At 40.2% G+C, this 17,566-nt stretch overlaps 1 protein-coding gene across 1 annotated transcript in view; it reads right to left on the reverse strand.

Moving 5' to 3' along the window:
- sipa1l3 (signal-induced proliferation-associated 1 like 3) overlaps nucleotides 1-17,566 on the reverse strand; it is a 96,938-nt gene that overhangs the window by 10,919 nt on the left and 68,453 nt on the right. Inside the window, exons 8-12 of the mRNA XM_046864314.1 lie at nucleotides 16,008-16,165; nucleotides 15,207-15,792; nucleotides 13,925-14,199; nucleotides 3,327-3,560; nucleotides 1,952-2,113 (exon numbers count right to left, since the gene is read on the reverse strand). Coding sequence (XP_046720270.1) covers nucleotides 1,952-2,113; nucleotides 3,327-3,560; nucleotides 13,925-14,199; nucleotides 15,207-15,792; nucleotides 16,008-16,165 — 1,415 coding nt within the window. The remainder of the gene's footprint in view (nucleotides 1-1,951; nucleotides 2,114-3,326; nucleotides 3,561-13,924; nucleotides 14,200-15,206; nucleotides 15,793-16,007; nucleotides 16,166-17,566) is intronic.

Raw genomic sequence — 17,566 nt, forward strand, 5'->3', positions numbered from 1 at the left:
AGTAACATCACATTAATTAACTACATTGAAAAGGTCCTCCAAGGAAATAAAGAAGTCTGAGTGAGTTTGAACTAAAAGCCTAATCTCTATTCAACTCGAGTTCATTCTGCTTGAGGAACACTCTTTCAACCCATTCAGGTATAAGATATATAAGCAAGCTGCCATGTTCAAATGACAAAAACGAGAGGACAAAAGATCATTTTAGCAGACTGAAATCTGGGTCAGAAGTACACGCTGCATTACTCTCCTGTGGAGCTCTTTCGGTAAATAAGAAGAAGAATGCTATGTGTGCAAAAAAAAAGAAGCCAAAATGTATGCTAATTGTTCAATATGGTTATATAATACATGAACAAAAGAAAACAATACTAACAATAAAGCAATAACGTCTGAAAGAAATCCCCTGATAAACAGTGACACATCCCTAAAAAAAGAACAAAACAAAAAAAACTATAAAGGGTGTAATTCATAAACTGAGTCACACACTGACTGCATTTAGATCATTAAAAAACGTGTTACTCCGGTTCAACAGGGCAATTTACAATAGGTACACACACACTCTCACACACACACGAATCAGTAAAGCGCAGATATGTCTGTACATGCCTTGACCTCCCAAAACACCCCCACACACCAACACATATATACATGTGATGATAAGGTTACAAGTCTGAAGGATTAATCAGCTGTGTGTGTGCCCTGGCATGCTTTACACACTCCTCACACCCACACACCTCACTACCGGTTTGGCTTCAGTTTCATTAGTAACTTTTCCTACAGAAAACTGCCTCTATTAGCCCAACGATCCGAATCAAACAAAGTCATGTGTTACTCATCATAGAATGTGTGTATTTATTAATGGAGTTCAGTGAAAGATCACATCACTAGTCCAATCATCTGCAATAAATATTCGGGTAATTCCATGGTGGGCTGCAATTTGTGTTCCAGTTCCAAAGATATACGCAAAAGTCATCACCCACAGTAAAACCTATCTACAACAATAACCACCTGTGTGTGTGTTTGAGATGAGTAGCTTGGCCCCCAAACTACAGCCTGCTAACTGAATACAGTCCTGCCCCCACATTTGGAACGGCTCTCTGAACAATGCTAAAGACATTTAGAAACTTTTATTTTAAATACATGTTTTACTAATATCTGCATTTGTAATAACGGCTGGCTTTACATGAAAAAAAAATTGTCCCTAATAATTCAGGTCAAGATACCGATGGTTAATCTACTATTGGCAAAAATCCGTCCATCCAATAGTTTTTCCAGCTTTCACTTTCATTAAGAGAGCGGCCTCTAGGGGCAAATCACTGTCAACGTGCTGTTTGTTTTTACACAAAAGTTGGCGTGCTGCACGGAGAGTGCTATATTATATTTATAATTCATTAATCTTAAAAATTTTATTATTAATGAATATATTTAATATAATTTAATAAAAAAATATATTATAATAGTAATAATCCTCTTTTAAAAGGTTATGTGTCTCTTGAAAAGTAATGCGCATTTGTCTGTATGGTGCATAACAAAATAATAAACTAATTTAGCACTAGGAGGCATAATAAACACATTTAAAATGATCAATCTCCATAATAATACTTATAGTCACTCCAGCCCATGTATTTTTCTGTTATAGTCAGACGGCCCCCCCCTTAAAGAAAGGAAAGATTATGTAGCTATCACAGAATAAAAAGTTTGGGGAGCCCCCCGTCTTAAAGCGTTCATTAAAGCTATAAAATCTACATCACTATTTGTATGTGCCTGTAAAATCCCACTATAACTACATTTTACCTTTTAAATATAATCATTACAAACCCTTTACATTGACTCAACCTTGCTGAATTCAATTATATCTTCATTCATATCATCATTATGATTCATGGACACTGAATGAATATTTTGGGTAAAATAATTAAGTAATTTTTTTTTCATAGTTGGGAAAGGAACTTGCCTGTCTGGAGAGGGTTTGTAGCGGACAAATGGGCCACTCAGGGTTGCAGGGCTGAGACTTGATCCCGGGGTGGAGAAACTGGCTGAGGGGTTGCGGTAGGGCAGACTCCGATCTGCCCCTGCTGGAGACACACTGTAGTGGTTTTCAGGGTAACTGACAGGCCTGAGGGAGGACAGACATTCTTAGTGGTGAGACACACATTTATTTGTTTTATTTTTATTCAAATGTTCAGAGCATTTCCAAAAATCAGATAAATCACTGTCTGTTTCCCATCATCTGCCATTACACATAGAAGACAACAAGGTAATGGATAGACTAGAAGACACTGGATCCTTTCTATACCTTTCATCATATATAAACACCTTACCTGTATATATAGTGTGTACACAAATCTTTCAAGTACAAATAGCGTTACAGAATTCTTTCAGGACTTTGGCTTTCAGCAAGTCAGTATATGTTTTATACAATTGTAGCAGAATAGCCATTAACTAATAAAACTACATAAAAAAACTTATCTTAGACACAGCTTAAGAGGAGAACAAATGATCAATTCAAGTTTTTACTTACATAGAAGCATAACTGGCTAGACTAAAAATTGCAGCTAATGTAAAGTAATGACAAACTAGTTTGCAAGTTGAATGCAATAATACTTAACGTAACTGTTCGAATTATTTCCTCATACTTTAACAAATTTCCTCATTACCTCCATCCTTCATTCATTCTTAAGTTTCCTTGATTGGCGGAATTGTCAGGATTTTCTCCTTTTAAGACAAATTTGATATGAATATGTGTACTGTTACACCCCTAATACAGAGAAATAAAAACACAAGTAAGCATCTTATTTAGCCGACTTTTCAGCTATGAGCTGTGTTTAAATGCTCCACAGGGACAGAGCAAGATATCATCTGAATCTTGCTAATGGATGTGATATTTGTTAGTCCCAGGTCTCTCAGGGTTACAGATTAGTTCACTTGTAATGGTTTGAGTGGGATCTAGCTGCATCCCTATGCACATATCTTTACTATATGTTTTCCACTTTTAAATAATGAACTAATTGGACCTCCTTGATCTTCAGGGTGCTGTTTGTATAAGTAAGTTCTCACACACTTTACACTTTCACCAACACTAACGGAGGCAAATACTTACACAATCACAACTTCTGTAGATAATTTAGCAAACTATATGGAATTTATTATTTTACTTCAATATTACAGACTAATTTGTGTTGATCAATGACATATTAAGTCCTGAAACTGATTGACACAAATAAATAAAATGTTCCAGGTTGTAACCTTACAAAATAGGAAAAAAAGGGAAAGTGAGCTACGGTATTCAAACACACACGGAATGTGGAATTCTATCGCAAATGTTTTACCTTTTAGTGGGAATGAGTTGTGGCTCTCTGTATGGGACGGGCACCAGGCCCTTGTGTGTGCGGCCGGAAGCTGACGGAGGCCCCACAGGAGTCCAGCGCTGTGCTGATGGCGCAGCAGGGGGACTGTCCCAACGCCACGCAGGACCCCGCTGGGTGGAACGGTAACTCGCTGCCATCGGCTCCGCATCGCCTTTCTGCTCCTGGGTCTTCATCTCGTATTCCTCTGTGCAGCCCCTATACACACGTGCAAATACCCAAAGTACTATGATTTATTAAGCTATAATGTTCCTATTATAATTTTTGTCACAAGAATCATCAACTCAAGTTTATGTGAAAAAAAATCCACACCAATCTATTAATAGAATGATATTAATGAGTAAAATTAATGTGTGTTTGAACAGTTACGTTTTTATCCACTGATAAATAAAAAGGAATGACTGATTTTGCAAAATGTAGGTGAGTAAAAAGTAAAATATTGGACATTGAAATGTAGTGAAGTTTAAGTAAAAGTCTCCCCAAATGCAAATACTTCAGTAAAGTACAGATATGCAAAAAACCTACTTAAGTACAGTATTGAATTACATTTACTTCATTACTAAACACCCTTGCTTAACGAACTTAGGAAAATTCATCTTAGGAGGCTTTAGAGTAATTACGTGAGTAAGTTTCACATTAAATGCTAAAAACTTTAGTGGAATGTACAGTTTCTTTTCTTTTTCAGTAAAAAAATAAATAGTTAACAGTAATGCAATTCTGAACTAAGGGCACTTTCAGACTTGTATTCAGCCTGTATACTCGAGTCCACACCCAGACCCAAGAGCTCGTTTGTCAAAAGGAGCTAGTAACCGAACATTTGCTTTCAAACAACATTTCCACTGAACTGGAGATCGACTGATGAATCTTGTATAGGGAGAATTTTTGGCATGCAGGTTTGCAAAATTAGGATCATCCCTTAGATCATTGTTTTACTGTTTGGTACCTTCATTTCATATAAACACTCAAATGGTGCAAAGCAGTGCTTTTTGGATGTGTGCCATGTCATCATTTAGGAATGCCTACAAACAAGGAGCTGCTCTTGTGAAACAGAAGCTTCAGCCATGAACACCAACATGATTTAGCAAATCACTGACAACACATATCATCTGCTGTTTATAACCGTTTTTATCGATTTTAACATAACTATGGCTTTAAGACCTCTCTCAGAATGCTCCATAAGACTCCCAGGCACAGTGTTTGAGCACTAAGCTATAATTTAGGAAATGTACAGAAATTGTGTGGAGTAATCCTGCTTAAGTAGCACACTAACACTTTCGAGACAACGAGTCCATTACCAGCCTCTCTTTAAAGCTACTGTGACCTGCATTTCTTTTCAGCTAGTCTTACTGTATATCACATTGTGATGACCAGAAGAAATGTAAAACTCTTCCTTCGCTTACTCGTGCTCGCTTAAGATGCCTGCAACATCAGCACTGTATGCACAGGGGTCGCTTAAGGTTCACCTGCTGTTAGCTGTTTCGTGTCCATGGGAAATCCAACACGCTGACCCCCACAGGACATACCTTGAACTCCTCCTCTGCTAATAAACACATTTAACCTGACCAGTGATCAGTAAAGCATCTCTGAAATGTGTGTTTGTGTGTGTGATGTTACCTGTAAATCAAGTACAGCAAGCACACACACACACACTATATTGCATATTGTAATAATCAGAGGTAAAAGTGTTTCTTTACTTTTTCCTATCGTTATGAACGTCAACGAAAATTAAAAAACAAACAAACAAAAAACCCAATTTGTTTCGCAAGCGTTCCACAACATTAAAAATAAAAATCTGGATGTGTTCGAAATTATTTCAAAATGTGCTTGAGGCTATGAGGCCGGATAAATAGACTTTATTAGAGGTTTCTATTGGCTCATCACACCACCCCAGCATGAATTATTTTTCTATCGCACATCATAACATTTTTACATTCAGTTTAGCCAAATAGAAAACAATGTCAAACGAACTACAGGTAAACAAATTCAAGTCAACGTGAAGCACTAATTGAAGATTACAATAAAACTGTAATAGTGTTTCCCTCCTACCGACTGCATTTCAATTCACCTTCCTGAGAATCACATGGCATCCTTCCACCAATTACAGAGCCAGAAACACATCCACATTCCATCAGCCTTCATTTCTAAGATCTTATTATAAGAAGCAGGAGAATAGATGGAAAGGGGAAAGCAAAGAACGAGAGGAGAAATCCGTATGACATTTCTGCGTGCGCTCTGAGCTTTTCGACACGGCACTTGTGCATGTGTTGCTTTATGAGCAGGTTTGACAGATGTCATGAATCCTCATTTGTCACAGGCGGTGAAACTCACGCTTCAGGAATCTGCCCCTACAGAGAACTCTTACACATTATACACAATGCATATACGGCATATACATATATGATCTTTGCAAATTATAAACTGTGCAAATCTTACTTGATGATCAGCGCTTCAGCACTGGAATGAAGAAAACGTTTTCAGTATCATGCAGAGCAACTGATCACATGATACAGCTTTGGATTCTATTGACCAAGGTCTGTAATCTTACAAAGCAGAGTTCACCTCGATTTTTTTTTTTAAATGATTTACTGTATGCTTTCCCATGTCCTCTCCCTCTTAGCTTTGTCATCAGGCAAATGAATAAAAAAAAATTTCCCTTCAGAAACTCTGCTTTACGCAGTGGTCAACAGTTTGGGCAGGATTTATATAATTTTTTTTTTTTATATAATAATCTTTTTTTTCAACACAGTAGCAAGAGGCAAAAAATAATAATCTGAATCATAGATGTGGACACTTAATTTACATGAGTCCAGTCTCCAAATGTGGCTTGGATTTGGCTCCGATTTATAACCATTTGTATTAAATCTTGTCTGGGCCATTCCTGTTACAAAACATGGTCTTAGTGTCAACCAAAAACTCCTCTCTTTCTGTTTGCACAAAGTTTGACAATAAATACTTCCTTCTAAAAGAAAACAGTCTAATCACTGGCACGGGGCAAAATCTAAGCCAACTAGTAAAGGCTTGTTCTTGAAAATGATTTGGCACCTTAATAGTTTAATTCAATTCAATTTTATTTGTATAGCACTTTTTTACAATAGACATGTCTCAAAGTAGCTTTGCACAGATAAAGATTCCGTTTAAAGGCCTTAACACTTACACACAGTATTTTCCCTCCTACTCTGGCTATTTTTTTTTTTACTAATAAACTCTCACTTACTATACACCAGCTACTGACTGTGGATGTTGAAGGCTAACATATTTCCTCTGCGACACATGATGGCAACCTCTGCATCTTTTTAAACTGCTGCTCATGCTGCAATACAGAGAACCATGAGATATTTCTGCTTTCTACCCTCTTCTGCATATATGAGCTCACAGATGGCCATAATTTGCTAATGTCACTAATTATTTAAATAATTAAGAGAATGAGTGAGAGAGAGAGAGATATTACTCTTTATTAGTCTGACTACAGATAGATTGTGTACAGTATGTAATGTATATGTATATATATGTAGAGCAAATACATATTAAAACTATGGGCAGTGTAAAATGTGCATGGGCTGTTGAGTAAGTACAACAAAAACAATCAGGCATAATATTATGACCACCTGCCTAATATTGTGTTGGTTCAGCTTTTGCTGCCGAAACAGTTCTAACAGCATTAACTTTCCCAGCAATTTGATCTACAGAAGCTCTTTGGGATCGGACCACACGGACCAGCCTTCGCTCCCCACGTGCATCAATGAGCCTCGGCCGCCCATGACCCTGTGTCCGGTTCACCACTGTTCCTTCCTTCGACCACTTTTGATAGATACTGAGCACTGCAGATCGGGAACAGACCACAAGAGCTGCAGTTTTGGAGATGCTCTGACCCAGTCGTCTAGACATCACAATTTGGCCCTCATCAAACTCACTCAAATCCTTACACTTGCACATTTTTCCTGCTTCTAACACATCGACTTTGAGGACCAAATGTTCACTTGCTGCCTAATTAATCCTAACAGGTGCCATGATGAGATAATCAGTGTTATTCACTTCACTGGTCATTATGATCCTGATCATATATATATATATATATAAAATAAACAAATGTTGAGAGGTTATATTGGTATATTAGTGCAGGATGTGTGTAAGGCACAATGTGTAGAGAAGTATATGATTCTTTGTTCATTTATGTCTAATTATGCATGATATATTATTACATATTATGCATTAATTAAAAAAAAAATTCTTTAAACAAGGGGAATTGTGATGGTCACGTCCCCACTATCCCTTTCATTTGTGTGTGTGTGTGTGTGTGTATGTGTGTTTTTTTTTTGTTGTTGTTGTTGTAGGAACTGCTGTGATATTATTACTCATCGCAAAGTTTCATAACAGACCCAGATCATATTTCAAACCCATCTTTGTTGTGAGATAAATCCCTGAGCACTCCCATCATAACCACAACACAGCACGCACGAGGCGCTGAAACAAACAAAAAAAAAGCATAAGCCCGTACCTTTTCTTTTTTAATAGACCGCCACAAAGCAAGACAAATTCCTCCTCATTTGAGATTATATCTATTCATCCATGTCTGCATCCTTATCGCTCTGATCACTGTGGCTGTTATTGTCTTTTGTTTGGTCGCTCGCTCACTCACTATTTTTGGGTAGCGTTCGTCTCTCTGGCACAGTCTGGAAGTGTGAACTAACCTCTCCGTGTACAGCAGGCTGTGTCGGATCTCTGAGGCGGTGCCATCGCGCTCGTCTTCTAACCGGCTCGTCTTCTAACATCCGCGACGCACGAACGCGCGCGCGAGGCTTCTCTGCTCTTTCTCTCCCTCCGGCTACGGTATGAAAATACACTCGAAGATGGAGAGACCTTTTTTTTTTGTTGTGGGAGGGATGTGAAAGAGGAGGGGGTGGGCTCGTTCGAACACCCACCTACTTCTCTTTCGTGCTGAGAAGGTGTCCGGACACGTTTAGTATTTGCAGGTTCACCACAGCTTCCTCATTTACATCTACGCGCGCGCTTATAGGCGGCGACGCGACGCGACGCGACACTTTCCCGAATGCGCGTTGTGCAGTTTTAATCGCCTTGCAATTTTACAACAAATTAATTTCTTCCTAATTTTCCCGCTTCAGTATGTTTCTCCTGAGAGACAGAGCGTATGAGACAATGAGAGAGGGAAAGAGAAAGAGAGGAAAAAAGGAGGGGGGGATGACAAATAAACCTGCATATCAATAAATGAAGTGAATGGATTTTACAGACAACATATCCACAAAAAGACAAGCAGGAGAGAGAGAGAGAGAGAGAGAGAGAGAGGAGATATGTTGGTGAGAGACGCTGAGGTGTGAAAAAGAAAGAGAAAGAGAAAACGTGAACGAGGGAGAGGTGTGAGAGAAAGAGGAGTAGGAACAGCACTTGGATCCACAGGAGACGAAAAGGGAGCCAAGAAAGATACAAATGCACAACATGGGTATTTTTACTGCTCAAGAACTGTTTAGCTTCAGAATAGATGGACAGACACATTCGTTTCTTTCTGGATGCATGAAACAACCACTCCGATCAAGCAAAAAATTCAGTTCAAAGCTCAAAAAATGGCTATACTTCAGCTAAATAATCTTTTACTTGTTATAGAATCCTCTCATAATAAGGAATTACACATGACAGCGCATCACGTGACTCAACCGCATTATTCTGTATTGTGATCCAACCTTGAATTACTTTTACCAACCGGACAATCATTTTCCAGTGACACAATATAATGCCAACAATTGTGTCGTGTACATGGGCGAAATTTTTATCCATTTATGTCTACAAATCCAGTGCGCTCTTTTCCTGTGTTTCTAAACGTATATTACATACTGCTTTCCCGCTTACACATGCAAAAATCTGAAACTGGAAATCAAATGACCAAAAAACGCTCAGAGAAGACGTTCCACCCTAACAGTAATAATAATACAATAAAAAAAAAAAAAAAAACATGCTCACAAATTGGACAGTCATCTGTCAGATATTTATATTTCTGGTTGCATCTGGTGGTTCTTTGCCTTTAGGTCGTGCACTAAAATTGTGTTAAGGCACACCAAGCTGTGAATTATTCCTTAGATGGAACTAATCATTCATAAATTCTAGTTTTTATTTCAGAAGCACTTTACCAGTGGAGACAGGAAAAGGCAGTGTTTTTTTTTATTATTTTTTTTTTTTAAGTAGTTGTGTAATTAAACTGCCACAAAAGCTCCATATGGCTCCTGAGTGCAGTGTCGAAGCTGTTGCTGAGTAATTAGGGGCTTGAGGAGCCCCTTTAGCAAAACGCAGCAGTGATTACATGCCTTAAGAGCTGCTACACACACCACAGCACATCCGCACTCTGGATCAGAACATTCACACGAGACAAGCTGTCTGAATGAGCACGTGTGTATTTGTGGGTTGAAGCGGCAGCGCGGCCAGAAGTTTAATACACCCAATTTCCCCACTTATCCCAAAAAGCCTAGTCGTTCTGCCGAGAACTTTGCGTTTGCCGTTTTTTTGGTAACTCGTACTTGAAGCTTGTGTCGTTACCTAAGCCGCAAATTGAGCTTCCAGACACCAGGTTAGTATTGTATAATTTACTTTACTTATCACACACTCTTAAAAAATGTTAAAAAGTAAATACGTGAATCATTCTCTATTTATTCATCGAAATCTGTAAATCCAATTGGAACAGTAGTATCATCCAAATCGCTAAAATACGAAGGGCGTTCATGTTAAACCGAGACATTTAAGTTTCAAGATAAAAGAACAAATCAAGGAGTAGAAACTGCATTTATGCATTACTGTATACTTCCCTGCCTCCTTAAAACCAATGTTTAACTAATGCCTGCTAAGACTTGTCAGCACACCTGAACCATCCTAGGACAGCCTGCTTCACTTCGTCATCAGGGAACCACCACGACGGCGATTGATGGCTGTACCGCCGTTTTTTAAACGTTTACACCATTTAAATGTTTTACTGCAGCTGGGCGTCTCATCACCGTTCTGTGCTTGAAGTCTTCTGTAGATATCCAGGGGTTTTACGTTTTTGTTCATAAGAAATTTCATCACCACACGCTGTTCCACGCATGCACGAACACTGTTGTGTACCGTCTTGTTTAGCGGTCTCTGGACTGGCCCATGACGTGTGCCATCTATCAGTAATAGGACACACTAACCACTTACTGTGTGCAGTATCGCCACGCTATGCATCTATTTTTATACCTGTAAACCTTGAACACCCCTTGTAAAATCCCTGCATTCAGTCTTCAGGCCCCGCCTACTATCAAAATCTGAAGCTTGCATCGAATCAAATCAAAGTACAGTACGTGGAAAGCTTCTGCTTTACGATGATGGCGTAATGGTAAAAACTGTCCTTCCGTTCAGTGCCTTACTTTTTTTTCTCCCACTCACTGTTAAGAACAAAAATGCAGTTTGTTTACTGTGACAAAAAAAAAAAACACAAAGCACTCCATCCTAAAGACAGCTTTGACTGATACGAAGCACTAACCTTGGAGACTCCATTCAAAACGATCAAATAAAGAAGCACCATCTAATCACAAAAAAACACCATATCAACTTGTAGCCCTGTAGCTGGAACTACTGTTGAAGCAGCTTTTTATAAAAAATGACAAGACCTTCTGATTAATCAGATATAAGAATACAGAAGCACTATGATGCATTGTACAGCCAAAAGTACACTATATTGCCAAAGGTTTGGGGACACCTGGTCAGACGTATGGTTTGTGCTTTTTGAGCATCACATTCCACATTTACAGTAATCCTACGCTTTACTGCGGTTCGACTCTCCCCGGTTTATCACGGAATTGCATTTGCCACATAACTGATCGGCTGATTTTTCCCCGTCTCTTGCGGATAGCACGATAGACCAAAAAACTTATAGGGAATTTTTTTTATGGAGTTTTATGTTGAAATAATTACATTTATCAATAAAAAATTTAATTATTATTATAATATGAAGTAAAATGTTAATACAGTACTGTATACATAAAATAGCATTTTTGGGGTGGCGTCCGTTTATTAGCGGTTTTGTTTATCGTGGGCCGGTTTTGACACGTAACCACCACAACGGGGGATTACTGTAGTCCCAATTTGCTCTTATAATCCCCTTCAATCTTTTGGGACTAGATTTTAGAGCGTGCTTGTGGACATTTGTGTTCATCAGCCGCAAGGGTGTTAGTAAAGTCAGGTACTGATGTAGTTGAGGTGAGGAGGCCTGGGGTGCAGCCAGTGTTTACACATCCATCCCATTGGTGTTCAGTAGGGTTGAGAATCAGAGCTCTATAGCAGGCCACTAAAGATCTTCCTCTCCAAACCATGTAAAGCAAATCTTAATGGAGCTCGCTTTTTGCACAGGGGCATTTCTGCATTTCATTGGCTCCGTACATGTACCCTGCACAATGACAATAAAGTTGAATCTTTTTTAATCTAATCTAATCTAATTACCATGCTGGAACGGGTTTAGGTTTCCAAATTCGAGTAAACACAACATTTTATCATACCGCATCTAAAGACACCCAATACAACTGGGCGTCTCCAGCTTTGTGGTACCAGTTTGGAGAAGAACCACATGGCAGGAAAGATCAAGCGTCCCAATACTTTTCTTCATATAGTATATGTGGCCACCTGATGGTGACAACTGTATGTGCTTGTTGACCATCCCCATGCTATTTGCTTCTACGCTGCTGTAACGGCTTTCACTCTTCTGGAAAGGAGTTCCACCAGATTTGGCAATGTGGTTTGGGGATTCACCCACTACGTGGAAAAACGGTCAGGTCAACACCTATTGTGCACTCACCATACCAATTCATCCCAAAGGGGTTCAACTGGGTTCAAGTGCAGGCCAATTGAGATCTTCCACTACAACCTTGGGAAACCTGGTCACAAAACTGCATGGAATTAATTTTTTTCAATGGAGCATTGTCATAGTGGATAGGATCTAGGTCTCCTAGTTCTAGGGAAAGAGATCTGTCAATTCTAAAGTGTTCAGAGACATTTGGAAGAAAACATGTACGCTTCCAAATTCGTAGCATGAGTTTGAAGAAAAACCACACGCAGGTTTGATGAGCGGGTGTCTAAATGATTCTGGCCCAAACGCTCGTGGTCCTGCCTTGAATCGATTGGCTTACAAGACTGAAGCATGTGCATTAAAAGGTTAAAATTCAGGGGCTCAGGAGACAAACGTAAAATACAATTCAAGAAAAAGATTAATATAAACAGCAGTGTTGTTTTCGGTTGTCTCCTGTATAGCCCTTCTATTCAATTCAATTCATTTTTATTTGCATAGCGTTTTTTACAATGGACATGTTCCTTATAATTGCTTATCACTGTTTATATGACGTCTATTGTTTACATCACAATTGCATGACCCTTTTTCGTTCAAAGCGACTTACAACTATGAGAGAGGATTCAACCGAGAACGTGCTGGCTAAAGGTCTTGCTCAAGGGAATCGACAGGGGCAGTTTGGTGTTGCTGAGATTTGAACTTTTCACACACAGATATGACCAACGAACTAGTCATATCAAGGAGTCCAAAAAAATAGAAAAGATCTGCCAGGGAAAATGGTGAACAACCGCTTGTTCACCACCTCTATAGAACAGAATATAGATATAAAAGAATAAACATTTCTGCACTTTCTTAAACAGTTATCCACTTTTTCTTCTCTTCTTTTCACACACTCGCAGCTCCTCTTCCTATTCTCTCCAACACTCCCACTCATTGCTACCCTGAGAACTGAAGTGTCTGCCTACTGTCTCCAAATCTGCTATGTGCGAGTTACATAAAGCAGAAGCGGACTGGGAGAAAAGTTATTTGCTCGGTAATGTCAGATCTATTGTATATATATGCGGCAGAGGAAAAACCACGGTGCGCTCATCAATAGCGTACGAAATGCCAATCGCTGACGGAAGTGTGGATAAATGAACCCAGCTGAGAGGGAGTGAGCCAACTGCGTTGTCGGTGCAGAAAAACATCCGGCAGAAACGAGCAACAGCAGCAAGAGCAACAGCAGCCTCGCCTGCCAAGAATCTTAGTATTGATCATCACCGAAATGAGAACATGTCTCGGAGGAGAGAGAGGAAAGCAGAAAGCAGAAAGCAGATGCAGACCGCTTTGCCGGTGCTGGATTCTGCTGCCGCTCATATGCCGGGCAAAAGATTTGCTGTTTCGTGCAAGTTGTGCTTAATGAGCCTTTATTGCTCAGCAAACCTTTCTGTATAGGCATTCTAAGATTCCAATGTGTTAGGTAGGCTTATGGATGAAATCTGAATTCACACTGTCATGCTGGTGCTGGAGAAGACTAAAACATATTGTAAAATAAAGAATAATAAGAATTGCTTTCAAAAGACAGAAGTTACAGCATAAAAAAAATCAGACACAATGAATAGCCAGATGTTAGGGGCTGGTCATATGTGAAACATGAAGCCAAACCTGGAGTCACATAACTGACTGGTTAAAAACCAATAAAAAAAAAGAAAAAAATCGGATGGAATTTGCAACATTATTTTGTTTTGCAGCAGGAATGAACTGAAAGATGTATGATTTGGCTCACCTGCGTGCTCCTCCTTCCTCGAACGGTGGGATTATGACCACTTTCACGGTGACAGATGTGCGCAACAGGTCGATCATCTGGTCGTGCGTGAGCGTCACCGCGGCGACCTTGCAGATCTCGACCAATCGACTGCCCTGACGAAGGCCTGCCTGCCAGGCGAAGCCGTACTCCTCCACCTCGGAAACGGTGCCGTCCAAGCGCACGTGGAAACCCAGCTGACCCAGACCGTTCCGTCTCAGCGTCATGTCCACCGTCTCACAGCCGACTGTCAGCGTCTGAGGAAGAAATAAAGCAGTACGATTACATAACAGGTACAAAACAATGACCAAGTACAGTATGAGTGTGACTGCGTAACATAGACTGGTGATTAGTAGAAATGAGGCATAGTGGCATTTCTGTTTATCAATGGCCAATGTGTGGCTGTCAGTCAATTATTAATCACTAGATCTTTATACAAACGTAACAAATGTGATTGCTTTAACAACAGCTTTATTATTTAAGGATTAACAACACAACGGTGATGGATTTGACTTGATGTACAGCTGCACATTCTGAAGTGTTTTATTCCTCTTATACCACAGCCATTAATTACAATGTTTAATTTCCTTTTTATATGTTCCTAGATACATTAATTATTGTGGAATATCTGCAAAAACAGGTTTGCTTTTGTTATCACTTATGCTGTGGTAAATTCAAACACTCGTCTCTCTGTTTTGAAGTTAACAGAGAAACTGGCAGGACCTGAAGACCCGCTTTTATTGGAAAACTGACTGTTACTAAGCGTTAACTCCTTTCATGGATGTTACATAAACATTACACCTCCTTCGTGTCAACCTTTATATTTCATAAAATATTTTTATTTGAACCTGGAGCAAGATACTTTTCTGAAATGCCTTAGATTATGTACAACATCCACCCTACAGGTTTTTGTTACTATAGAAATAGTGGATGAGTGCTTTTATATGAATTATTCCTGGCACTGCTGTTATTAAAAAATCTATCAACACATTCTGAGCAATCATAGTCACAGTAGTGCTGTGGTCTAAACCATTATAGTGCTTCTATAGTATTAATGATATACACGGATCAGGCATAACATTATGACCACCTGCCTAATATTGGTTGTTCCCCCTTTTGCTGCTAAAACAGTCCTGACCCATCAAGCATTAACAGCATTAACTTCTTTAGCAATTGGTCTGTTAGACCAATTTGGTTTTGTTATATATCCCATCCTGAACATAACATCTAGACACAATCATAGTTGTATTGTTGCTTCTTGTACCTTCAGCCTCTGCACCACCTCCCTGATGTCCTGGGCGCCGCCCTCAGGGACACGCAGCGCCACGTGGTCCCCTCTGCCATAGAAGAGCTTTAAATTTAGCCTCTCGGCCGTCCAGCCGATGACGTCGGCACAGAAGCAGTTGAACACCACCTCTTTTGTGGAGCAGTCGGCTAGCACAACGTACTCAGTAGAGATGGCCAGCACGCACGGAAGCTCTCCTCCGCCCCTGCTGAAATCCTGAGCCACGACCCGCCAGGCCACGGCTCCAGCAGCACCGAGCTCCGCCCCTGGGCGTGCCCGTACCCTCTCGCGCCGCTTGGCGGCTAGCGAGATGAGGTTGTTGAGCTTGCCGCTGGTGTCGAGCGGCGTGCCGCTGGCGCAGTTCTCAGCCAGGTCTCGCAGGTAGCCCTGCCGCGTGCGAGCGGCCATGGTGTGGAACTTCTCTGATTTGTGCGCGGCGGTCTCGGCGTTGATGATCTTGGCCAAGAGGAAGGATCGGAATGAGGCGGGGTCGCGGAAGGTCACGCCGGTGGGAGGCAGAGGCGGTCCGAACGGGGGCACGTCCTTCATGCGCGTCACTGCAACACTATGGAGATGAAGGAAAGAAACCATCGGCCTGTGATGTAAATGAACTGGTGACTTCTATTAACGTCTAGTGCCTCCGATGGTGAACGGACACGATTGTAATGTGGTTTAGAAATGCACTGCTAGGTTAACATGTAGTATCCACGGCAACTGCTGTCAGGCCAGGGTTGCTATGGTAACTGGCAGCACTACTGTACAAGGAGAGGGAATGTGTACCTGTAGCAGGTGTTCTCGGAACAGGGGTTGTGAACGCGCACAATCACAAAGACATGCTGGAAGTGAGATCGGATGTTCTGGGGCGTGAACGGCAGAGCGCCAGGCTCCTGGAAGATGATGGTCACTATATCATTTCCTATATGCCTCTTCCTGAGGAGCTGAGAGGAATAAAGAGAGAGTCAGAGAGACACACACAGAGAGAGAGAGAGAGAGAGAGAGAGAGAAGGACAGAAGGAGGAAAGGAGGGGAGAGGGAGGGAAAAAATCACAACTGTGCGGATGATGCAACCTGGAGACAATCTAAAAATCTAGGCACACAAAAAAGGGAACAGGAAGATGAGAAAAGAAAAAGATGCGCGATTAACTGAAAAAAATAAAGAATAAAAGGTCATTTCAAGGCAGGCAAAGACAAACGTCATCACATATAAACCCTATCACCTAAGGTGAGACTCAGCTAGGTGCCAAATAGAGACAGAAAGTGAATAAGACTCTGTGGTAGAAGAACCACATGCAGGTACAGTAGGATGAAGGACATCCACTACTCAATCAAAAATAACTGAACATATGGTCAAGTTCATCATGGGCCTATGCTCTAGGGTAGTATCTGCCAATTTAACCAAAAGTGTATATTTTTGTGGTCATTTTATTGAATGCTTTAAAAATAACCTCATTATTAACTGTCAAAATGATTTAATTTAATGTTAATTTAATGAACAATAATTTGCAATTATCACTTGTATTTAAAACCTAAAACAGAATGACATTATTAGAAAAAAACAAAAATAATTATTTACAATTTAAGATTTTACATTTTTACACATATTCAGTTAAGTTGGTAGCTTTAGTTGTTTAGACATTGAAGTTTGGATTTGAAGCTCATGAGTTCAAATCCCCCTCAACCCCTTAACTGCTCAGTTGTATGAATGAGATAAATGGAGGTATCTCAGGATAATGGTGTCTTTTGGTATGCAAACCACTGCACCCCCAGGACCTGCAGATGTCCTGACCCGAACACATAACTTCCCGCCCCTCAGGTGGCACTTTACTGAGATAATCAATGTTATTCACTTTACCGGTCAGTGGTTTCAATGTTATGGCTGATCGGTTTAAATCTTGCGTTCTCATCTCATGACCTGTTTATTTTCATTGCATTCTTCCTGCATTATATTCACATTGATGTTGTAGGAAGTTAATCTGATGTATGTTCAGCGTTCTACCCCTGACGCCGATTGATGGCGTACTTGAGGTCCAAGTGCCACCTTGTGGATATGAAACGTTTGTACAATAGAATTTGTGAGTGTTGCTGTGTAAATTCTGTGTGGAAAGCCATGAGGGATTTGTGCATTATTCAGAGCTATTAACAGGCCATGCAATTTCCTTGAATGTGTGTGTGAGAGTGTGAGTGACATGCCTTCATGCTGAGACATCATGAAAGAGGCCACCCACCCATTTACACTGCAGCACTGCAAGTATCAGTTATATAAGCCAGCTTAGACCTTGTGCACAGAGACGAAAATACGGTGGCTTCCGTAATTATTGGCTTCCTTTAGCAAAAATTAC

This window comes from Silurus meridionalis, chromosome 13, assembly GCF_014805685.1.
Source record: "Silurus meridionalis isolate SWU-2019-XX chromosome 13, ASM1480568v1, whole genome shotgun sequence".
Classification (NCBI taxonomy): Eukaryota; Metazoa; Chordata; class Actinopteri; order Siluriformes; family Siluridae; genus Silurus; species Silurus meridionalis.